Raw genomic sequence first — 24,556 nt, 5'->3', positions numbered from 1 at the left:
TACATAATGAGCAGGTCTGACTCGGGCAGTGGAGAGCTGATGAGTTACACAACTGGCCTTCCCTTTTAATGAGTTGTTAGCTGGAAAGGAGCAGCTACGTTGAGATAAAACTTGTTTCCTCTCTGGGTCGAATGGAGATGCGATGGTTAGCTTGGATGAGTGCGTTTCTTGGAGTAGTTTGATGTGATTAAAAACCCTATCGGTGCACATTCCTATTATTATGGTGGTCTAATGTGACTCGTCCCTTAATGGGTCCGCTGAGCGAGCGTGGATAGATGAGTTTGTGTTTGGGAAAGTTCAACTGCACCACAGACTATTTAGTTTTCAGTGGTGTGCGTATAACCACCAATGAGAACTAAAAACAAAGGACCAATACTACTCAAGTGAAAATTTCTGAAGCACACTAAACACACAAAGACAAAAAAATGTATATACAAAAAAATCTATTCAAAAATGTAAGAGAATACAGGCGCTCTATGTAATTCAGGGTAATACAAGGTTATGTATTTTAAATTAGAAAACCAGTAGCTGAATCTTCAAAACATCACTGCCCTCAAAGCATAATGAGCACAAGGTGGCCGCATAATAAAAAGGTGGATCTTAATGGGAAAACAGATTCTACTTCACTTTCCATCAAGCCGAGTTTGAATAGTGCATAAAGTCCAAAAGACAATTTGGGTCTCACCAACAAATCCATAAGTCATCCCAGCTAATCAAGCCCTAATGCATCATGTTTGTGCAATTGTTCCAGTCAATTACAACTTATCAGAACCAGGCAGAGAGAGAGGGAGGGAGTGCACCCCATTAGGCTGCTTGACGTTTACTAGCTTCTGATGTTTACTGAAATTGACTAATCGACAGCACTATGGTAAAAACAACAAGTGGAGGCCCAGGAGGCCTTTTAGAATTTTCAGTCTGCAGCAGTGCAGACAAAATGCCGAGATGTTGGGTTGCTATTTAGTTGGAGAGACACAGAGTGAAAAGAAGACGCCCCTATATCACAGAAAGTCCACCTCCAGATCCACTTTAATTGGAATGGCAGGTGAGGCAATCTATTTGTGCAACTCCAAACCTGGCTGTTACCTGCAGAGGCCTCTGAATGATGGGGAGATATTCAGAGAAACAAAACAAAACATCAAAACAAAGAGTGTGTCATTTGAGGTTTTGCCCCCATTTGATAAAACAGTCTGTCAGCAGAAATGTCACCGTTTGTGCGAAAGCTGTTGAGTTTCACAAAGATTTGACATCAGAAGAAGGAAAAAAAAAAAAAAAAAGCGGCGTCAAATAAGAAATTACAAAAACACTCTGCAACATGGACACCTCGGCAATGGCAGTATTTGACATGCTCACCGTCGGCCTAATCTGTCTGTGTAACACTAAGCCCAGCTTCTGAAAAGGCAATAACCCTTTATCATAATTGAGCACTGTCAGCATTATAACACTTTCTGTCCAGCACTGAAAAGCTTCCTGCCCTCACTCATTCTCTCTCTCCCTTCCCATCACCTTTCTAACATCCTTAGGCAGCACAGCTCGTAGTCATTGGGCATGCACAGAGGCACCGAGCAGCGACGCTCAATCATTCCACTGCAACTCTCCAGGCTCATTTCTTTCAGCCAGAAACATAAGCTGTTTACAATAATATATATGGTTATCTGCATTGCATAGCAATAAAAAACAGACATTAAAACCCCGTGAAGAGGATCATCACCCAACCTTATAAATTGTGCACACTTAGCACGCAGCATGGTGATACAGTATGTTGCGAGTGAAAAGATCCACATACACAGAGCGACTCTTCAGAGACACTCGCACTGATGTCAGCTCATCTGCACACACCCCCTCCCCCCAAAACAATAAATGGAAACAAGAAGGCATCACGGATGATTTTACATTCATTTCACGCTTGGTGCCACAATGATCCAACAGGCATCTGTGCCCACAAAATGGCAGCTTATGCTCAGGGCTTTGCATGGATTTTATTATTGAGCGCCACAGGGTGTCAGAGTTTGCAACTCAAGGTTGCTTTTGAACGGTATCCGAGCAGCAGCTTGTGGAGAATGGATGTCCAGTTCTAATGACTAATAGTAGCAGCAACACCATCTCAACTTCAGCCAAGATGCTTTGTTTTCTGTTGTTGGCCACTACGTTCAAACTTTGGTCCTGAAGAAGCCGAGAAAATATTGCATCCACAGAACATGATGATTCATCATCTCCACTGACATTACTGAACATAAACTATCCAATTTGAATACAGGAATCTATTAAAGCAAATACCAAGCAGTGGTGTGCACAAGTTTTAGACATTTTATCTTATCTTGCAATATCATCAGGGAGTCAAGGGGTGGATCCCAAATTCAGTCTGCGTCAAGACATCAACGACAAACATACTGCCACACCCATAACGAACCATCTTCAGCACCAAGAACAAGGAGTCTCACAGCAGATGGGATGGCACCCACAGAGCCTTGATCTCTGCTTCATCAAGTCCGTCTGGGAGGATTACATCAGAAGCAACTGAGACAGCCTAAATCCACAGAACTGTGGCGAGCTCTCCAAGAAGCTTTGAACAACCTGTCTGCCAAGTGCCTTGACAAACGGTGCTTGAGTGTACCTTGGTGGTGTGTTATAAAGGCTGAGAATGGTTTTTTTTCTGCATTTGTTTGCCTTCATGTTAATTGGTCAATCTTGTGTACACATGCCATTTATGTAAGTAAATTTTCATGGAAATGTTTTATTTGAAACTTTACAAATGCAACAATGCCAACGACTGGCTTGTAGCTGCTGCAGGTTAAACAAAGAGAAATAATATAGACGTCTGCTAGCATGCAAAACACATGCGCTTCAAGGGAAAATGTCTTCATTTGTAGGTGCACAAGGTCCCACAACCATGTAAACAGAAGAGGCACAAATGAGAAAATCAAGTCAATACAATTGTCACCTTTGCGTTTCCCGAATGAAAAAAATTGCCTTCCTATTAACCTATTTCCTTTGACACTTTCCTGTGACATCACAGCACATCCCGAGCTGTGTGCCTGTCGTCCTTTTGTCCTGAGCAAAACAAAACCCAGGCCACTCTTTTATGCAGTAACTACTTCAGCTGGAGGTAAATGGGGTGTTTATTATGACTTTAAATATCCCATCAAGGTCTTATGATGGATTGACACCAAGGATGAGGACAGGTCTGTCTGTGTGCGTGTGTGAGGGTGTGTGTGTGTGTGTGTGTGTGTGTGTGTGTGTGTGTGTGTGTGTGTGTGTGTGTGTGTGTGTGTGTGTGTGTGTGTGTGTGTGTGTGTGTGTGTGTGTGTGTGTGTGTGTGTGTGTGTGTGTGTGTGTGTGTGTGTGTGGGGGGAGAGGGGGCTGTTGCCTTGGCCATGCTACTGAGTGATGTTGAGGACACATTATGTTGAGGACACATTATGCACCATTATTCTTTTGTTCCACAAACAGTTCAACAGTTGAATAAGGACAATCCTCCAATGGAAAAACACTGGTGAACCACACCAGAGAAAAAAAAAAAACACTGAGGAAGGTTTTGTTTTTTTAAGTGGAAAAACAGCATACCACTTAAGTCTGAGTATGAGAAGAGAATAATCAAAAAATGTATCTCTGGTTAAGCAACAGATCAACATATTGTAGATTTTGCCTCCTGAGAGTTAACAGAAAAAAAGGCTCAGCTGATTTAGCTTGAAAAACGTCATCAGTGAATGAGAAAACGGAGAGGACTTAATTATGAATGAAAGGAAGACACTCTCTATGAACTAGGTCCATGTGGTGATGCACTACGGATGAACCCGGGCTTTGTGGCCCAGGTAATGGGCTTTGGGTCTTCTTTTGCTCTGGCGAGGGAGTGGCAGGAGAGGGGGGGAGGGGAAAGAAGGAAGGAGACACGATGACAGAGCTATCCGTGCAGGTTAATGGAAACCACATAACCCCTCCTTTTCTTGTGCATTAACAGCAGCATGGTTTCCCCATATTACTAAACGCTGAGCTACCCAGCAGGGGCATCCACATCCAAACAACTGGGCTTACCCACTGCTTTTAACACCTGATTCAGAAACACCCCGAGCCCTCAAAAAGCCTTGCACATAACTTTCTCCATGGTTCCAAAGAGTGCATCTCATCCCCGTCACCACTCCGTTATATCTGAATGTCACAAGCAATTTTCAGCTCCAGGCAAACGGGGAAGAGGGATGGAAGGAGCAGGAAGAGAGGTGGCCCAGATAAAAGCCCCATAGAGCAGCAGATACCAAAACAGCTCCAGATAGGCTCCCCCCCTGCAGGTAATGATCGAGGATAACTTTAACCTTCAACTGTCCTGACCTTCCGCACAAGTAATGGGAAAAGCCAACAACCCCAGAATAACCTGGCTGCAGTGGGTGCAATTTCAGTTTACTTGCTCAGTATTAGTACGGGGATCTGCATCTCCTCCGCCACATGAACTGTGCCTGTGTTGTGCCTGGGTCGTGTCATATCTCACGACATAACTGACTCTGATCAATTAGCCTAATGGCTGCCTTGCTGAGGTGCTCCAGGTGAGAACAGGCAGCCAATGTCACAAATTAATCACCCAAGTTAGCCTAATTAATTAAGCCTCTGGTGGAGGCTGATAACAGCTCTCCCAAGAGCTTCTAAATTGGTGGTCCGCATCTGTGACATTTGGCTTTGTAGATAAAGACTGCAGCTAAAAGTAGAATACACTGTTGACTGTCACCCTTAAAGAAAAAGACAAGAGGTGTGTGTGTGGATTAATTAATAACACCCTTTTCTTACTTTGTTTTCATTTGTCTCACTGTCACAGATATGCCATTAAAGAGTATGGATTATTTATCAATTAAAAACTGTTAGTTGCAGCCCTAATTGATATAACCTGATAATATACACCAAAGTATGAGTTTATCAAGTACATCTGTATAATATCATGTGACACAATGAAAAAAAAAAAAAGGCAGTGAATCACTGATGTGGAATCAGCCATATAGCAGTTTAGGTTGTAATTAATGACTCATGTACAATTGCAATATATAATCTTGGTTTTTTTTTTTTTTTACTTGAGGGCTGGAGATATAGAAGATATTACATATTTCAATAATACATTAAGTGCTGGAGCTACATCTCCAGCACTTAATGTATTATTGATGTATTATTGAAAAAAAAAATGTATATCTCCAGCCATCAAGTAAAAAAAATAAAATTAAAAAAAATCTTGTAAACTGGTATGGGTGTGATGTTGAAGCTTTGTTAATTTACACTTGACTTTGGGGGATTAAAAATGTATTTTGTCTACATATTTCTTACATACTATAGAACAGTTTTTTAGAGGCTGACCAGGACAAGGTACTGTGGCCTGACATGGAGTCCAACGCAGTTCTTCTAGTGGGCCCTCCTCTCTGAAGAGAGCACCATCTCCTCTGGAGAAGAAATGGTTTTCCTGCACAGCAGGGTTCCATTAGAAACACTCTCATGAGAGACAAGCACCACCTAGTGGCGGACTGTTGTACTACTTGGACACAGAAATTTGCCTGCAACAAAAAGGCCATTTTAATTTAAGGCCGACAGCTTCCATCACAAAATTTGTTTCTGTAACTTCTTTTCCATAAAGTCAAATAAAGTGGTTTTATGAAGAGAAAGATTCAACTGTCAGTTGGATTGATAATGAAAAGAGTTTTGATAGTTTTCTCTTTTTTTTTTTTCAGTCTGAGGATATTTCTCTATATTACACCTTTTTATGTCTTGGATTCTGTACATCTCCTGACTGTTGGGAACGTCTCTGCTAACTCATCTCACCCTCCATATTTTGTCCAGGTGAAAGCTAGAGGGCATTTCTTTTATGAGATTACATGCAAAATCTGCTTACCTCTGATTTGTTCAGGTAACAGCCTCATTAGTCGGCCCCCTGCCCATTCCCGGCCCTCCCTTCACCCTTAGGCACTTGCCGTTTGCCACAGGTGGGCATGTAATTGCTCTGTGGCGGCGTGGTCATGTTCTGAGTAGTTAGGAGAGAGCAGCCTTGCTAATGAGGCTGCTCACTGTGTTGCTTCTCCACCGCTGAGAAATGTATCTGCGTGTATGTGTGTGTGAGCAGGCAGGTGTGTGGTGTGTGGCATCACATACATCTGGTGTACTGCTGTAATATAACACAGCTGCTTGCTGGTGTGCCAGAAACATTAAAAAAAAACAAGGTGAGTGAGAAAGAGTCAAAGTTTTGAGTTTGAGTTTGAGTTGTTCTGCATTTGTTTGAGAGGTGTGTATCTCATGCAAGGTGTGTGTGTGGTATGAAAGATGGAGGGAGGTATGATCGCTGTAGATTTCGTCAGTCACCCTGTTCAAGTGGTGTTGCACTGAGTCTGTGCGGCCTGAAAGACAATTTGAATACTCACTAGTGGTGCACTGTCTGTCAGTGGCCTCGCCCTGAATGCTGCTCCTTGCCTGCTCCTCTCCTGCACTGTGGTGCTTCCTGGTTGCCACGGTACCCGGAGCTGCCGTCAGCTGAGCTGGTGTCTGGAAGTCTGCGGTGGCCACAGAGGATCAGTTATTGACAACAGACAATACTCTTTGTGCTGTGTGTAACTGTGAAAACACCTCTGAAACACTGCTGGCAGTGTAGAGTGTCAGTGGGGATGTGGTGTGTAAAACACATAACGACAAGGAAACACACTGAAAAAGATGTGATCTGACAGACAAAGATGACCAAAGGCTTGTGATATGCCTTGCGAGGTACAGCTGCATGTCACTCAGCCCCGATATTAATATAAAAACTACAAAGATCACATTTGCAATGGTTACATGTTTCGCTCGCAGCTTGAGTGTGACAGGAATGAAAAGCCGAACTGGAGCGTGGAGACATGCAAACCCCTGAAAAATGAGACATTTCAACTCTGACATCAAGTGATATTTAAGTTTTCAGCCAAATTTATCACAGCTCCTTTCATCTCGTCACGGGGGAGAAAAATCCCCCCAGATGAGTCCTGCTGCAATCGGACATCATGCAGCGCTGGGCTAATTGATAGCTTTATAGCAGGACCTTGACTGGAAGATGAAATATTTACGCTGCTGTATTCTTCCTCTCAGGTACTTGACTTCTGCTCCTGCAATATTCATTTAGCATCCTGTGCTTTTAGTTGCAAAAAGAGGAAATCAAAAGCAACAGGGCAACATGTGAAAATTGCTTTCTTTGATCGGTTTCCTGTTTGACATGGAAAACTCAGGCTTCATAGGTTTGAGTCAGATGTCAATAGGCCCTCGGTGTATACAGTAGGTCATGTTCTAAAAGAGAAAGGTCTTCTCGTGCAAACCCTCAATATACTGCTGTTGTTCAACATTTCTAAGGCTGTGCCCGACCTGACTAGAGTTTTGTCAAGGGAATCTGATTTGTCTGTTCAATATAAAGATTCACTTATCCGTTGTAGGATTGGGCTGATGGATGATGCCATTATCAATGGCTGGCAGCTATCACGATGTGAGCCCGACATCTTGATTACGGTTCAGTACAGACGGGTTCAGCTGCGCTCGGCAGACTCACACGGGACGTGGCAACCACCATCCCATTATCATCACATGCCGGTTTGGGAGACATTGCCAAACACTAATTCGTTCCTTTTTTTTGCTTTTTGTCATACAGATTATGTAAATCAGAAAATTGGCAGCGCACTCTTCTTTGTCTTCGGAACGCAGAGGGTCTAACGTCTGGTCCTTTTTGGGCAGCGTACAACAGAGGTGTTGCTTGGCCATCGGCTTCCCCCCTTCCTCTGGCTTAGGAAGGGCTCGACCCGTCGCCCTCCGTCGCTCTCTCGTGGACTTCCATACAGGTGGTGCACGACTCTGCCGCCACCTGGGCCTCTTGTTGCCCCTGTTCACACCAGCAGACCCCCCCCCCCATGGTGGAGGCGTCAACCGGACGGCACCAGATATTGCCTTTGCGAGACTGGTGTAACAGTCAAAAGCGTGCACTAATCTGGGTCTCGCTCCCGATCGGACAAGCCTGTGTCCCCAACCACCTCCACCGAAGCAAAGCACTCCAAGCGGCCGCCTCCGACAGCAGACCAACATGATAACGGGTGCGCACGGAGGCCAGTGCGGCGTCAACATCCAGCAACACCCGGTCCATGCCTGAAACACTGAACTTTAAACTCAGCGGCGCAGCAGCTTCGCCCTGGTCGGCTCTGTGCGTTGCTCATCCCCAACTCCTCTCCCTCCTCCAGAGGGAGGCGGGGTTCAATGCCGATGTTCAAAGTTGTGTGTAAAATAACCCTCACCCTTAAATAACAGTAAAAGGGGAAAAAAAAAAGAAAAAAAGACTCATCTTGAAGAATCTCAATCGATCGAGGGGTCTCCGACATTTTATTCAACTCATCGGCTTTGTGGTGGTAGCCATAATCATTTCTAAAAGTATATCCAAAAAGCACACAGAATGGGTGAGAACAGGAACGGAGGCTTGAGTGTCAGCAACATCACCTTGAATGGTAAAGACAGAATATTTATTGGGGAATGAATGAGGCTGATGATAAAATTGTGCTTTTGATGTATGAAAACAGTTTTGTTTCCAGAAGCTCATCAAATAAATAAAACAAATCTTAAAGTGTATTGAGAGATAAATAGTGTAGTGGGTATGATGTACTATAAATCCTGTTGAATATCCAAATGGCATCTCATCTGCTTGCACATGCTCTCAGACATGTTGTTTTTTTGGACAAAAAAAATGTACAAATAATCTTTAGTGGCTACTTGTATGGGTAACAGAGAGCACTGTAACATGGGCATGTAAAGAGATGTGCTAATTAGCCTTTCCCATGTGTGCAAGCAAAGCAACAGGATTATTTGCATATAATTATACACCTTTAATATTTGACAAGTTCCATAAAAAAACAATACTTATCTTAAGTGTATCAGTTCACTACACTGCATGTGTGCTTCTGTGTGCATAAGCCTAATTTAGATTTAACCTCCGTCCACCCGGCTTTGCTTGGGGGTGTTTGGTGAGCGTACGAACACGGAGCATCAGGCAGACAGCTAGCACAGAAGGTACCGTCTGAGACAATGGAGCCTCAGGCATCACTCCTTTCTGTGCCACATACTCTGCACTGACAGTATCAAACACTACAGGGCTACCCTACAGAGGTCCCCCCCCCCCACCTAAAAGCGAGTTTATATTCTCTGAAACAATCTATCAAAGACTTTCCACAAAAATGAGACGGTGAGAGCGGGCAGGCTGGGAACTACACAGCCAACGTGGACTGGCTCAGGTCCATTATTCATCCGAGTGAGTGTTCTCCCAAAATATCTACGTATTTAGATAAACAAATTAGACTTTTCAGTGGTGTTAGAGGTCTGCTGAATATAATGAAGACCATCCCTTTATAGGAATTAGCCGTGCAGATAAAATAACAGCTATTTATCAAGTATGAGTTATAAGTTTACCAACTTGCAAAATGAGCTTTTTAATAAGCAGCTAAGTGCTGATTTAGGATGTTTGGAAATGCGAATGTTTTCCTTGTTTTCATCTTGCTCTACTTTGTTAAAATGGAGTTCTTACCCCTCTTTCTGCGCGCCTCCTTGATGTCTTCGCACATGCGGTCGAACTCGGGGTCCAGCTCGGCGGCAAATATAGCATGGGCTGTGTCCTTTAAGCTGCATGCTCGGTGCCTGATCACCTTGTCTGAGGAGGGAGGAGACAGTGAAACATGAACGCTAAAGTCACGAGACACAAAACGTGCGTGCACGTATATTCCAAGGGCATTGCCCTGTATGTAACACGGACATCTACCAGCATCTCTGCCACGGCATTTTAAAATATGTGTTACTTTTCTTCCAAGCCATCAACACCATCCACACCCCATCATGCATGTAAGGCAAAGACTCAATAGCGAGCCGTCCACTGTATCTGTGAGAAAGGGGACTGTAGCATTTTCCCACAGTATTAATAAAAGGAAAGAGCTGGCTTTGGTGAGAAATGTTGGCAGGCAGAACACAGACATGCATGAAAGAGCACCACTTCACACATTTAAGACAATAGGTGGGCGCACACATGCGCACACAGGCACGTATACAATACATGCCGTCTTTGAAAATACACACTCGTTATGTTTCATACTCCTTCCACCTCTTTCCCTTTAGATGTACCACGACATCATTAAATTCCCCCCCCCCCCGCCCTCCCACTCCCGCATCCGTAGAGGGAAAATAAAGATGCAGGGTAAAAGCAGAGCCACTGTAAACAGGCCGCCTCTCATTACGGCAGGCAGCGGCAGAACAGTTCAGGCATAGAGTGGCGGAGGGGTCACAATCTGCCAGCTTTCTTTGTCTAATTGGAAGATGGCTACTTAATTGCAATGGAGGCAATTTGGGTGTGTGCCCGCGCTGCTCTACAGATAGAGCAGAGTGTGTGTACATGCACGTGCTCTGTAAGGGCAAAAATGCCCGTCAGTGGAAGAGGTGTGAAAGGCCAGGCGGGAATGCCGAGAGCTCATCAGCAGCCTTATGGGGCCCTGCCTAACCGCCGCATCTAAAGCAGACAAGAGCACACTGACATACAGCGCTGTTGCTTACGCCTTCTTTCATAGTTAAAGGGTTGTTATCGCCATTTCCCTCAAGCAAGTATTTTTGACACTGATCCGCATTGTGGATCACAGAGATATCACCCTTTTTAACATAAAGTAATTATTTAGCAAGGTGGCGAGGTAAAAGACAAGGGAGGCGACATGACTGCACATGGAAGGACTTAGCGATAAAGTTGGCGTGAAGGACAAGGAGAAACAGACCACTGAGGGATAATGAGGTTATTTCCCAGCACTTTGAGAACTTCCCCAGCAGCGTAATTGTACAGGGTGCGGGCCATATTCCCAGAGCCATTCGCTGGACTAGTAGGCAAGAGGCTTCGTTAGTCTTCTTTATTAAACTGCTTAATTGCTTTTTTTTCCCCTTTAGTGTATCATTTGTAGACCCTGCATTCCAACAAATGACCCAGGCACTGGCCAGCAAAGACAGAGATATGATTTATTCATTTGGGCAGAGAATTGCTTCCCATTAGTATCAGGCAGCTCGATTCCTGCAGGGGGAACCGAAGCAGCTAAACACACAAGGCATAAATTAAAATCATCGTATTCATTGAATGTTCTGAAGCAGGCCTACTGTATACATCATGTTGAGGAATCTAGTAGCACTTTTTTTCTTTCCAGCAAGCTCTTGCAGACTTTATTCCTTTTTCTCATGTTAATTGCTAAATGGACACACACTGTATACATAGCTCTTCACATTAGAAGTTTCGACGAGGTGCGGAGATGGGAACGAAGATTGGGTAAAGAACGGTTCCAGTTGCAAGAGACGCAATTAAATTGTTATGCATACACAGCTTTCCACAGCTACAGAGTGTGAATTACACTGTGGAAATGCTATTTTCAGAGGGGGCTGTATGCACCGCACTTCATTTGAATTTCCAAGTTGCAGAAAACCATCTTAAAGTTTTGTAATTTTACTACCTTGAAGCCATCTTCATAAGTCACTTAGTGCGAAATCGAATTAGTTTTAAGTTGCAATGTGGTGGTCTAATGGAACACAACGATAACTACAGAAACACACTGTCACATCTACTTAGACAGTAAAATGCTGACTTATTTATTAAGGGCCATAACATTAGAAAAAAAAAATCTGAATTCTATCTTTTTTTTTTTAATAGATATTCAGTGCAGTTGCAGGGATAATATTAGGAGTGAGTTGTGGGTTAAATCAATTCTACAGCTTTTGGGAAAATGTACTATTTTGCTTTCCTACCGAAGGTATAAGGGAAGCTCAGTAACGACATAAGATGTGTGCTGATTAGGAGCCAGCGCTGTGCTACTTCGCCTGGCTTAGTACAAAAAGGCTATTTGTTTTTACATTGGTGTTGTGATTGTGCCGATATAAATGCAGGTCTGTACCCGACTCACAAATTTGTCGGTCAAATCAGATTTGGCTGTTCGATACAAAGATTCATCATCTGGTAATCAGAGAATCCGCGGAGCGCTCTCCTTTGCCGAGGATCTGTCGCGCAGCAGAGGTGATGCCAACCTTTGCTCTCCCTGTGACTTCCGTGAGGGTCTCCCAACATATTTCTGTCCACTGATGCCTGACCCTCTCATCCCCCCCGTGTCAGCCCCCACAAACCTCCCCTGTTGGAGGCTGCAGCCGGCAGGAACTGAGGCTCTCAAAAACACCCCCTAGTCTGGGCCTCACAACCAACCACCCAACCCTGTGTCCCCCACCACCTCCATCTAAGCTACACTCGTGGTGGCCTGCTAAGAGGGCTGATGTACATTTGGGTGGGTGCGGAGGCCGATTTTGGGGTCCCTGTCCAGTGACAGTCCTGACTCACAACTTGGAGCCTTAATGTGATTCTGTATTTCAGGGGGCAACTCTAATGGTGGCACGTGTCTGTTGGAGGGTGAGGATGTGAAATGTGTACAAATGCATTTGGTGTCATACATTACATGCATGTGTGTGTGTATTCATGAGCATGTCCACGTATTTTGATGCTCACCTCCAGGATCCTTGTCGGGATTGTATTCTAAAGCATTACTGCAGATGAGGTCAATGTCCATCAGGAAGTCCTTGACAGTCAAATACTTGTGGGTGTCAATCTTTGTCATGACAGTGGATAGATCCATCGGCTGCCTTATCACCTCCAGGTAGTCGGACACCTGACACACAGACACAAATTAATTTTAATACAGGCCAGAAACCAGCTTTGTCAAAGAGATACTTAATCTATCCTTAATCTATTCCTCTTCACCTCCTCAATGTCAACCGGCTTGCTGAAGATGTTAAAACGTTTGTCAGTGGCCAGGCGCTTGGTCACATCCCTGAGAAAGAGCCGGAGCTCCCGTAATGTGTTCTCCTCCTGTTCAGCCAGGCGATGCTGTTCCTCTGCTGACAGGACTCTCGGGCCTGGAGCCTCTGCCAACGGCAGCACCTCTCGACGCCTCTCTGTTGGAAGAGATGTGAGAAAAGTGAGATGCAAAAACAGAGGACTATACCAACTATATTAAGTTTTCACCCAGATTCCATCCAACTTGAAAGAGAGAAGCCAGACAGCCCCATCTCAAGCATGATTCTTGACCCTTTTTTTTTTTTAACCTAAAAAAAAAAAAAAAAAAAAAAAAAAAAAAACTTACCCCGGGAAAGAAAAATATGTTCTAAGATTATTTCGGCTGGAGAAATTTTTTTTTTGCAGTTATGCTCCTTCACAAACACAGATTTTGAAATACACCAAGGAATAGCCTCTGGCCAGTGGCAGGGTGATGAAGCAAGGCAAGCAGATATCCGCTCCTTCTCTCCCAGGGTTCCAGTGCTTGCCCAAGGCATCTGCCGACATCGTTAAGAAGACTGTACAGCACCTAAGGCCGCTTCACTCCCCAGCAGCAATCCAAGCCCTGATTCTAATTACGCTTAATCGCGGCTGGGCCCTGTCACAGCAATTTCCCTTCATGCTTTTCGACTGGCCTCTCTGCTGGAAGTCGGACTGCTGTCTTTGTAAGGCAGGAACCCCTGAAGAGCACAGAGTGAGTGAAGCCGAGAAAACCTGCCTTGCATCAATGAGAAATCGGCAGCTGAACACAGTACCATTTCCATTTATAAGTCTGGGTGGACAGTTCTCTCGCACTGAACTGGAATGCAGGGCTGCGGGAGCTCTGAACATTGGGTAATGGCAGGGGGTAGCTGGAGAGGTGGATATGGATGTGATTGAGGCGGGGTCTGATTTTTATGCAGGTGAGTGATAGAGATGTCCAGGAATCACAGGTTTCACAGGGGGGCGATCTGACACTAGTGTGCACCACGTGTATGTTTCAACTGCTCAATCTGGGGTGAAATGAAATCAATTCTGAACACGGCAATTACTAAATTCTGGTCTGCAAATATAAATTGGGTGCACACAGAGCAGGATCTCTCAAACATACCAATCAAATAACCTCTGCTCCTCTAACTTACACTGCATCCAAAAAGGATTGTGGGAACGGTTGAAAACAGCGCTCAGAAGAAACAAGTACACGTGGACAACACTGCCCTCTAGGACAGACAGCAGAGATGAGTCATGGCTGTCTCCTCCAGCAAGTGGATGTATAAGCAGATAGAGCACATACCCATATTCCTGAGGTGTGGTGGAGGTCTGGTGGCTTGAACCAGCAGCAGGTTAGAGAAGAAGTTTTTCTTCTCCTCTTCTCCTGGAGGGCACAGCGTTACTACCTCCCCGTAGGTCCTCTGGAATATATTTCTCACCTGTGTTTGAAGAAAGGAATGAGTGTGTTGGTAAATAAGACCATTCACTAACATATTTCTAAGCCTTGCAATCAGACCCCTCTTCTAATGTAAGGCTCTTCTTTTCGATGGCTGAATATTACAAAATGTCCAGTGGATGTGTAGCTCTGTCTTTTGTGACTAAGATTCTTTCATTTATTAGTTTTAGCTCCATGTAAAATCAACCCAGGGAGTTTGCTCAACTCATCTTTTTAAGACAAAAAAAACCTCTAGTAAGAACATCGCATGTTTCCAAGTTCTGAAGAAAAACTAGAGACTTTAAGTTGAATTAACTTAAAATGATAAAACACTTAAGTATTTATGTCCCTTTGATGAATAAAGCAAAGATGATGCCACTAGATTCCTGTAACATGTTTTACTGTGCAGTTATATGAATTTATCTGCAAATTTACAGTCAAAACATTAACTGAGTGGGAAAACCTAAATCCACATCAAGAATAAGAAGGCTGAGCATCTACCCAGAAATCATATCATATATTGCTCGGACTGCAAACATACTAAAGCTATCCATTGTTTAGCTTATATCTAACTTACTTTGAACCTTGCTGTTACAGTAGAGTTTTCTTTTTAAACCATTTTCTTCATCTTTATATTTATCTGATTAATGACAATACAGTATGGGCATACAGATATTCAGTATAAGTCTTGCGGTAGCAAACCTCATTTCTAGTATGCATCTATATGGGCGGTTGCAGTGGGATTCACAGATCCCAGCACAGCTCTGTGTTAGAGCTTAAGGCAGCTCCCGACAGGAATCCCCGTTGCTGACTAAGCACCAACTTTCCTCTTCATACCCCCCACCCCCCACCCTCCCCACCCCATCTGTCATTCACATCGATCCTCTCCCTTCGCCGTGGCATGTTTGTTCTCTCTGCACTGCCTTTTGTTCCCTTTCTTAGCCTCTCTATGGATTGTGCGCTCTCTCCTCAGAAGAGAGTAAAAAAAAAAAAAGGAGGCACCGAGTTAAAAACAAGGAAGACAGTAGGGGAGCTCAAGTCAGTCAAAATCTATGTAGCACACAGCAGGTAATGATTCTCAGTATTTTCATCATCATAAAGGCTGCAGGGGTGTTGACACAAGGGGAGGATGGCAGAAATGTGTGTGTCGACGAATTGTTAAAAAGAGGGATACAGAGGAGAGAATTGAATGGATGACAGGCTGGAGCAACTGTAAAACAAAACTGCAGACATGTTCTCCAAATGAGCAGTTTTGAACGATGCACCGTTCCCATATCGCTGCATTACTTTTCTGTAGAAGAAAAATCTCTGAAAGCGAGTATAAAATTTGATGGCTTGAACGAGTAGTTCTTAAATTAAACGATTAAATTCACATATTTTGTGAAACCTCCATAACAACACAATGCTTCGCCTCCATATCTTCTCCAAACTACTACTACTACTGCAGATTACCTCACACAACCCCAATAAAAACAAACTAGCTCTTTAAATCATGTTGGACACATCATAAAACCTATCACTGCTCCTTATCACTGACATCACTGTTATTTATTACACTCGTTGTTTTTTGATGCAGTAATAATCATGTCCTCAGAGTAAAGCAGCAGTGGGAACATTCACATTCCACCCGCTGTGGAAGCAGTTACTACTGTGATACCTCGAACACATCCCAAAAACGGTTACAGCGCTCTTTCTAACTGCAGGTATATTGCTCTTACAATCACACGTTCAAGCAATTTCCCCTGGTCTTCCATCGAGCAGGAAGTCAATCTAAGCAGAGTGAATGGCTGTTAAGGGAGGGAGGGAAGCTGTGTAGTTGGACTCGAGCCTGTAGTGTCAGTTTTGGCTAGAGAGGGATGCTGCCTGTTCCCTGCTGAGGTTTGGAGCTGAGACAGCAGCTGTCACTGTGTTCGCCGTGCCAGAGGGTGAAACAACCCTCTCAGAGATAGCCAAATCACTTAAAGCACCATATACTGCAGCATGTCCATTAGGGGTGTGCCATATAACATCATCTATGACAGTATTGTTGGTTTCTAATTGGATTTTTTTAAATAATTCATGTCGCAGTCAAATGTATGTTGTGTGTGTAACGGACACACAGCAACAACAAACATTGGCTCACTCACAGTATTTTGGAAGTGGTTTGTTTCCAAAAGATCACATGCACAACAAACGATGGTAATATGTTTGTTTTGAGTGAATTATGACAGCAAATTCTTATATTCAGGCTGACAAATAACAATAACATTTTCTTTTGTTAAAATTGTATCTTCTTTAAATTAATAATAAAATATTCTTCAGTATTTTGTCATATTAACATGACTATCATAATCGCAGAAATAGTTTGAAATATCATGCTAGGGTCATGGTCAGGGTCAAAGTGCCCATACCCCAAAATTATGATGATAAAATTCTAACAAATAATATATCCAATTATAAGATGAGCAAACTGCAAAACAGCTAAATATGAATCCACATGAAGCAATATTCAATTCAATTCCCTCCCATCAGTGAGACCAACAGTCAATATGTTCCCATTGTAGACTTCCAAAGAGAGCCTGCATCCTACAGAAAAATCACTAGCAGCAGTGGTGGTGAGAAGTCTGAATGCGCCCCTTAGTTCTTCAGAGTTTAAACATTTCTTGAGCATACAACAGTTTCATCTCAGTATCGTATGAAAACTAGCAGAAACCTCAAACTAGCTTGAGATAATCTAACTATCGCTGTATATAGTTATGGCACTGGATCTACTACAGCTGAAAGCATGGCTTCTATTTAAATATACGGTTGGTGAAATGCATTTAGTCGCACAAGACTTAAACATAAAAGGAAAACTGAAGCTTGTCTACAGCCGGTGATATTAGACATGAAACTAGTTTTTCACCTATTTCAAAGAAATCTATCTATTAAAGCGTGGTATGATTTCATTTGCAACAAGTGGAAATGTCAGCAGTAAAAGTAGGCATGATATTAAGAGTAGTAAATACAGCAGTGAGAGTTTAGCAAAAAGATTTATTTTTCTGTCAACTGTTTATCATCACACACAACTATCTCAGAAATGTTCATTGCCAAGTGAGGGAGCAGTGGCATGATGATTTTCTTTTTAATATAGCTTTAAAACTAGTAAAATAAACATGGCATCTTCAATGTAATTCTAAAAAACTGATGAACAAGTACAAGTATGCAACCTGACTAAAAAAGTGGCAGCACAAGATACATAAATGGAGAGGAATGCACAGGAGAAAACCCACGTCGCCTCAGGGCAGTGTTGATGGCCTCATGCCGCTCTTTGTTGACTTGAGCTTTGTTCCATCATGTGCTTTCCCCATTTACCTGCCTAAATGTTAAATAAGTGCTCAGCAATCAAAGAAAATGTAATCTGAAGAAAGCAGCAATTGCCAATCCAACAGTTTCTGCCAGTCACCTAGCATGTAATGAACAGCACTCTCAGATGTGACACAGAGGCTGATGGTCTGTGCGGTGCGAATTCTTCCATTTTCATTCTTATTGCCTTAGCAAGGACACCATTCTGGGTTTAGAGAAATAAAAAGCCTGAATGTGATGCTTAGAATTAAGGGGCGCTTTCAAACACATACAAAGGATTCAAAGAAAACAAAGAATAATGTGAAACAAAGATGAAAATGCAAGTTGAAAATGACAAATACAAAAGAAAGAAAGAAAGAAAGTGCAAACTAGAGCTTAGAGAGGATATTAAAGAGTTTAGGCCTCAGTGGGTACAACAGCCCAGGTGCCGGAGTCCTAATGAGTCAACTACAGAGAAAGAATCATCCCAAGAGCTTCTCTTTCGCTCTCTCTCTTGCATTGGAGCATGGCCAGGGTGAAGGCCTTGCCAAAACAGCAGCTCCCTCACACGCAGAGACAGAAACATATATAAAAAAATAAAAAACTGCAGTCTGCACAGGAGTATTGATATGGAGTGTGTGGCCTGGGGTGAAGGCATGGGGCTGCCAACCCCTGGACCTAATTAAAGCCCTTCTGTTGCCTGACTAGAGAGGGCCGTCCTCTTCATTTTTCTGTCTTTTTTTCCCCCTCCGATCTTCTCTATTTCCACTTCTTCTAACCCAATCCCTCCCTTACTGGCTAACCCACAGCAGGAGGTCGGAGTCTGTTTTGGCTTTCAGAAAGAGAATGAGAAATCCAAGAGGAAGGATGAAGGAGCAGGGGCAGGCATACCCAGGGAGAAAAGTGGGCAGACGGATAAATGACAAGAAAACAGTGATGGGGCCAAAGAAGATAAAAACTCAGCAGGAGCAGATGACCTTGACTTTGACCCCTTGGCTGCACTAGGGCTCTCGTTTTGAGAATGAAAAATTCTTGGGATTCAATACCATATAAAAAAGGACATTGGGTTAAACTGCTCCTCTCACACACAGAAACAGAAATATGCAATTACTAAAAAAAAAAACACGGGGCAGGCCTCCGGGTTACTGTGAAGATGTCAGGTCAGGTGTGTGTTTGTATATATGCTGTGGTCCTACCTCATCTGACAGCTTTGTGTAGTGAGTCTCAGCAGTGGCGAGAACCAGGACGGGGCTGAACGAGGGCACATCCTGCAGCAGGGTGAGGAAGGTGCTCTTCACAGTGTCGCTCACTGTATCCCACCACTCGGAGATGTGTGGCATGTACACCACGCTGGGCACGCTCCGGCGGGCCTCCCGGAAAACCTACAACCACAACGGTCAAGCACACATCGTTACTTAAATCTGAATGGAGTTGTAAAAGCTGTTAAGTTGCTTGTTGTTGGTAAACTTCAACCTCCAGCTCGGCAGCGTCTGTGTGCGTGTTACCTGAGCGCAGGACTCCTCTGGCGTCTTGGCGCTGACGGAGTACAGAGTGGGCAAGTCCAGGCGGTGCACTGGTAGCTTGTCCAGGTGGTGCAGCAAGGCAGGGGCCAAGTGGGAGCTCTGTCCTGCGCCTGGGGCCCCCGCCAGCAGCAGACGAGGCCGGTATGCTGTGGGGTGCTGGAGGGCGGAGCTGGAAGTAGATGGGAGTTCATAGTTAAAATACTATCCGTCACCATATGAACGCAGAGCAGCAGTCTTCCTGTATTCCAAATCCATTGTCACAGCAGAAACCCCATTGTTTCCTTCTTAGTTTTGATTACTTGCTCTGAACGGCTGATACCTCAACCCTGCAAGTGTTCCGCTATAAATGCATGTTTAATGCAAATGTAGTGACGAGACTTACTGCGAACGCAACTCAGTACGTGTTAACACCAGCACAAATCTAGTGTGAAACATCCCAAGAACAAAGAGCAATCAGAGAACAATAAATATGGGCATTATCTCATTTGAATAGCTATGAATTCAAGCGACTAAAAAAAATAAAAGTATCCCTGCACTCAAGTGATGCAGTAGGAGGGCAAAAAAAAAAAAAAAATAAAGGAAAGAACGAGCTACATGAACACATAGCAAGTTTGAGCAAACGTCCAACTTCAACAGTATTATGTAGCAGTGACGCCTTCACGTGGACATTCACCTGTTTGCAACAGCTCAGTAATGTTTTTGAAAGTTTATGTACACGATCCCAATAATTCTAGTCTGCGTTTTGCAGGATAGCACATCAAGGCAGAAATGACTTTGTATCTCTTTCCTTCATCTCGATACATTATTTCTCCCATATTTTATCTGTATTCTCACCTACAGGACGTCTGCGGAACTCCTAAAAGTTTCTGTGAGCCTCCACCGCAGCACAAATGTTTGACCAGCACTCACAGCAGTAGGTGCTATTTCTTCTGCTGCTGGTTGACCATCCAGTAAATCCTTTATAGATTTACACACGAGCCTTAAGAGGCTTTTTTTTTTTTTTTTTTTTGTTGAACTCGCACATAACTCAGGCAAAGTCTCGCAGACTGAAAGCTTGATAAATTTCATAGGTTAATCAACAAACGGTTAAAGTAAATGAAAAGCTATAGATCAACAATTCAGTTATCTCACCTCTCTCCCTTTCTGAAAGGAAGCTGCAAATGTAATTATGTCTTGAGAAATGTCTTTTACCTTTCATCCTCTCCTCTGATTTTGCCCTTTTGACTCCACAGCTGAAGATCTCTACAAATTCTGCATGTGGAGCCAATGAGTTTTCTTTGTTGCTCACTTCTGCGATTATACATTCTCATTTTTTGATAACTTCTATGAAAAGATGGAAGATGTAACTGGAGTTTTCTTAGGCACATTAAAGCTGTATTAGTCACTAATCAAATGGCTAAAATGAAAACCAGTAACACTGAAGAGGGCAGATGTGGCACCTTGCTAGCACAAACAAAAAGTAATTATTTATCAGCATGCAACATCAGTGTCTGAATATGCAATGAAGGTTTATGGCCTGAATGCATTCCAAGTACTGTTTTACACATCATACTTGACATGTTGTCTTAGTAACATACCGCATGACAGGGCATGCACTCATTCTCACTTTGTCACAACAACCACTTACGACTACCTTACTTGTTTTTGTAAACGTGGTGTAATTAGCCACCAGGGACTATGCACAATTCCCCCCCAAAAAACGATGCGAGAACTCACGAGGAGAACTGGAGGAAGGGTCTGTGCATTGCAGAAGAGGGGAGCAGACTCTTTGGGGATGCAGCAGGCTGGACTTCATAGATGGAAGCAGAGCCGTCCTCATTGTCATCGTCGCTGTACAAGTCCTCTTCAAACAGATGATTGTCACCGCCTAGCACACAGAGGAGCACTAATTATACGAGCATGCATATATGTAGCAACTCGTGTTCCCGGACACCATTCAGAACAATTGTGGCAAATGGATGGAAAAGTTGGTTTCTATTAAGTTTGATTGTCAAAGTGACCCTATCACTGACATTAATGATGCATAAAAAAAGAGAGCTTGCTTATAATGTGAGATTTAACATGAACCTGGGAATTTAATAACATTATTGGTTGTGAGAAGTACAACTTCTCTATTCAGTCAAGTGCTGCATTGAGCCCAATCTGCTGTAATCACTAAGCTGCTGACACGAGTACGCTAGAGTTAATAAAGTCCTCACAGGATGACTAGTTATCCCATCTCTGTGCTATCACCTCTGCATACACCGGGGGGGATGTTCCACCACAGATTGTGGTGATGTTCAGTGTGTGAGAGCAATATGAAGCATTTTGGTAATGAAGTTGGGAAAAGGGAAGGAGATAATCAAATGCTACAAAGTGCCAACAGGATAAACAAAGCAACAAGTGAGACAGGTGGCAAAGATAGAAAAGAGCAAGAATCACAGTGGGAGAGGCAACAACCAGCACCTGGAGAGTGAAAACAACATGATAGAGCTGAGCCCAGAAGTGCCTGGGTTCCAGATCCCTACCATGTGTGTTGTCCCTGTCAGTACACTGAGCATGGGGGAAGACTCGGAGCAGACTTTTCAGCACCAAGGAGAAAGAATTGGCCAGCAGGGGCCTGAGGGCGGGGGACAGGGTTCGGCCCGGGGGAGCCAGAGCTCGGTGGGAGGCGGGGACAATTGTCCTCATTGCCTTGTTGAAGTCGCCAGGCCCCAGGACAATGGATGTGACATCCAGCTTCAGTTTGATGCTGCTGCCATAGATCTGGGGGTAGCGGCGGCGCAACGCCACCAAGGCTGCCTCTGTGCAAAGTGCTTTGATATCAGCACCACAGTAGCCTGGGAGTAAAGCAGATTAACAAAGGTTAGGCAATAATTAATTGATGGCTGCAGGTTTTGGTGACTTGCCGAATTCAACATTCCACATAACATACAATCTTACACAATAAACATCACTCTTACCGACACATTTTTCTGCAAGTTCATCTACAAATGGCTCAGCCAATCTGGGATTCCAGTCCCTTGTGTGAATCTCCAAAATCTGCTTTCTGGCCTAAAAAAAAAATTAGTATTTGGGGTGAATAAAGCAAAAGACAAGGAAAAACAAAATCAGAAGAGTAATTACATGAAGGTATGCAAACAGGAAACTACACTATAAATTAAGCCATGTCTCACTTCACTAGTGAGAACAGACACCTTGAGAAAGATCAAAATAGAACCAAGTGAGTTGAAACGAAGGGTTTGCTAAAGCTACGCCCTCCGATTCACTGCGATGTCTCCACAGGACTCTGCTTTGATGATGAGGTATTAAGAACAAAGTGATCTTTGTCGCGAATCAAGAGCACGAGATTTCATCATCTTTCATCACATCTCCCTTTTCTATTCAAAAGACACCACTGAGCGAGATTTCATACATCTGTCGAGGCTAGGTAATACCACAACGTAGATCAACTCGAAGGTGTATTGACATAAGGATTTTCATCAGCCAGAGCACACTACTGGTGAGCAGCCAGCAACAGCTTGGAGATTAGGCTTCGATTACCAATAATCCCACTGTTGGACAAACGAAGCAAGTCGACCCATGAGGCAGGCTCGGTGGGGAGGAGTCACCTACACTGAGCTGTTTCTGTCATTCACTGTCACAATTACTCACGTGTAACAATGTTTTACGCTCTGCAGAAAAATGTACAAGCCCTCCCCCAAAGTGCAAAGATTAAAGCAATCAGATCTGGAAAACAATAACTCTTCTAAAATAGAATTTTAATTAGCATATGCTTTGCCACTTGCTTCTTGAGTCAAAACGATAAAACAAAAGAAACCTGTACTAATTTTGTTGCAGGACTTGTGAGGGAAAAGACGAATTACTTCTGTATTAATCTGTGTCTCTAGCTAGGTGTGCGTGGGTACAACACTGTTTGCGGCGTAGATAATCTTTATATAGAATACTGCATGCTGTGATTTAGTATTCACCAAGGGAGATACAGATTCTGTACATCAACATTGAAACATTAACATTCCTGCAATGAAAAAACATCAAAAGTATTTCCAAGTGCAGGGAAAAACAAGACTTGGTGCCATGGGGACGATTGTGTCCATGAACATAGGTGCACTGTACACCTTATTGACTTTTCCCTCCAACTCACCTTCTTGTCGGGCAGGCTGAACAGAAACTCCCGGTCAAAGCGTCCAGGCCTCCTGAGTGCAGGGTCGATAGAGTCAAGTCTGTTTGTAGCACCAATGACCACTATCTCCCCTCGACTGTCCAAGCCGTCCATTAAAGCCAGCAGAGTGGACACAATAGAACTGGCCAAAAAGAAAAAGACTGTTTTACACGCTGTGGTATTCAGAATTCAGCTATATCAAAGCTTTCACCAAAAAAAAAACTTGCCAATAACATAAACTGCCGGAATTGATCACTCGACAGTTATACAGTGAGAACAAAATCAAATTTGCACATAGAGCAGTGTGTCCCACACATAGACTTAACTTGGGTGGGCCGTCCAGCTATATTACTGACCTCTCAAGTGTATTTGCCGACCTGTTGTAGCATTTTTTTTTATTATTTTCTTATCTGGGCATGACGCCATCCACAATCAATTAACCATGGAACAATCTCCTCCCGCTCCATCCCTCACGTACTAGTTCATTCTGCTATTACGAGACGATGAACGTCTGGGGTTGAAACCTGTCTGCTAATAAATTAATCTTGCCTTGTTTTATTACACTTTCATTGCACTTACAGTCATGGAACGAGTGTAGCTGTCGTCAATCAAGTAAAATATCGCGTCTCCTCTGCGTCACTCTGTGTGTGTGCGTGTGTGTGTGTGTGTGTGTGTGTGTGTGTGTGTGTGTGTGTGTGTGTGTGTGTGTGTGTGTGTGCGTGCGTGCGTGCGTGCGTAGCGTTGACTGTGCTCTGCTCTCCATGAAACACACAGAGAGAGCAGAAGAGAGGAGAGAAACTGGAAAGTGAATGTCTGTTAAAAAGTTACACCATTAGCCGACCAAAAGCCACCACTTCTGTTTCAAATTAAAAGCCCTGAAGCGTTTCATATACGGTAGAGCCATGACCTACTTTTGAACGTTGAACCTAGTCTTATGTTACTATCAATAAGACGTGGAGGGGAAAGCCATATTTCCCTCTTCCCAAACTACAGGTCTGTGCGCAGCTGGATAAGCCCCCCCTTCACCCCCAACCCCCTCCCTAAAGGCATAAGTCTCTGCATGCATATCAGTCACACACAGCGCCACCCACCACCAGCAAATTCTCAACCTGTGGGAAACACTACACAGTGTTGCAAAACCATACAAAAAATAAACACACACAAAGAGCACAAATACTATTTGAGACTGAAAAAACATTGACGCAACTCATGAGCCAGTAATGACCAAACAAACAAGGCCTTGTTTCTGCAAATAGTACTCAGACTTATCTATCAAACACACATTCTGAGCAAAACATTGTTGGACAAAAATATCAACTGTTCTTTTCCCCTGTTGACAATAGCTTTAT

The 24,556-nt window shown here is 43.5% G+C and overlaps 1 protein-coding gene across 2 annotated transcripts in view; it reads right to left on the bottom strand.

Moving 5' to 3' along the window:
- The window catches only part of atad2b (ATPase family AAA domain containing 2B), a 61,493-nt gene that overhangs the window by 28,989 nt on the left and 7,948 nt on the right, over positions 1–24,556 (bottom strand). For both annotated transcript variants that reach the window (XM_069714192.1, XM_069714191.1), the window contains exons 14-24: positions 23,190–23,349; positions 22,009–22,099; positions 21,574–21,885; positions 20,783–20,933; positions 19,049–19,235; positions 18,740–18,925; positions 14,109–14,244; positions 12,761–12,954; positions 12,509–12,668; positions 9,530–9,652; positions 6,378–6,506 (exon numbers count right to left, since the gene is read on the bottom strand). In XM_069714192.1, the coding sequence (XP_069570293.1) occupies positions 6,378–6,506; positions 9,530–9,652; positions 12,509–12,668; positions 12,761–12,954; positions 14,109–14,244; positions 18,740–18,925; positions 19,049–19,235; positions 20,783–20,933; positions 21,574–21,885; positions 22,009–22,099; positions 23,190–23,349 (1,829 nt within the window). The remainder of the gene's footprint in view (positions 1–6,377; positions 6,507–9,529; positions 9,653–12,508; positions 12,669–12,760; positions 12,955–14,108; positions 14,245–18,739; positions 18,926–19,048; positions 19,236–20,782; positions 20,934–21,573; positions 21,886–22,008; positions 22,100–23,189; positions 23,350–24,556) is intronic.

Source organism: Brachyistius frenatus, unplaced genomic scaffold (assembly GCF_029030835.1).
Source record: "Brachyistius frenatus isolate BFR_SWC_R1_liver_20210118 unplaced genomic scaffold, ASM2903083v1 Contig_128, whole genome shotgun sequence".
NCBI lineage: Eukaryota > Metazoa > Chordata > Actinopteri > Embiotocidae > Brachyistius > Brachyistius frenatus.
The sequence above is the reverse complement of the archived record's forward strand: the minus strand, read 5'-3'. Positions and strand labels throughout refer to the sequence as shown.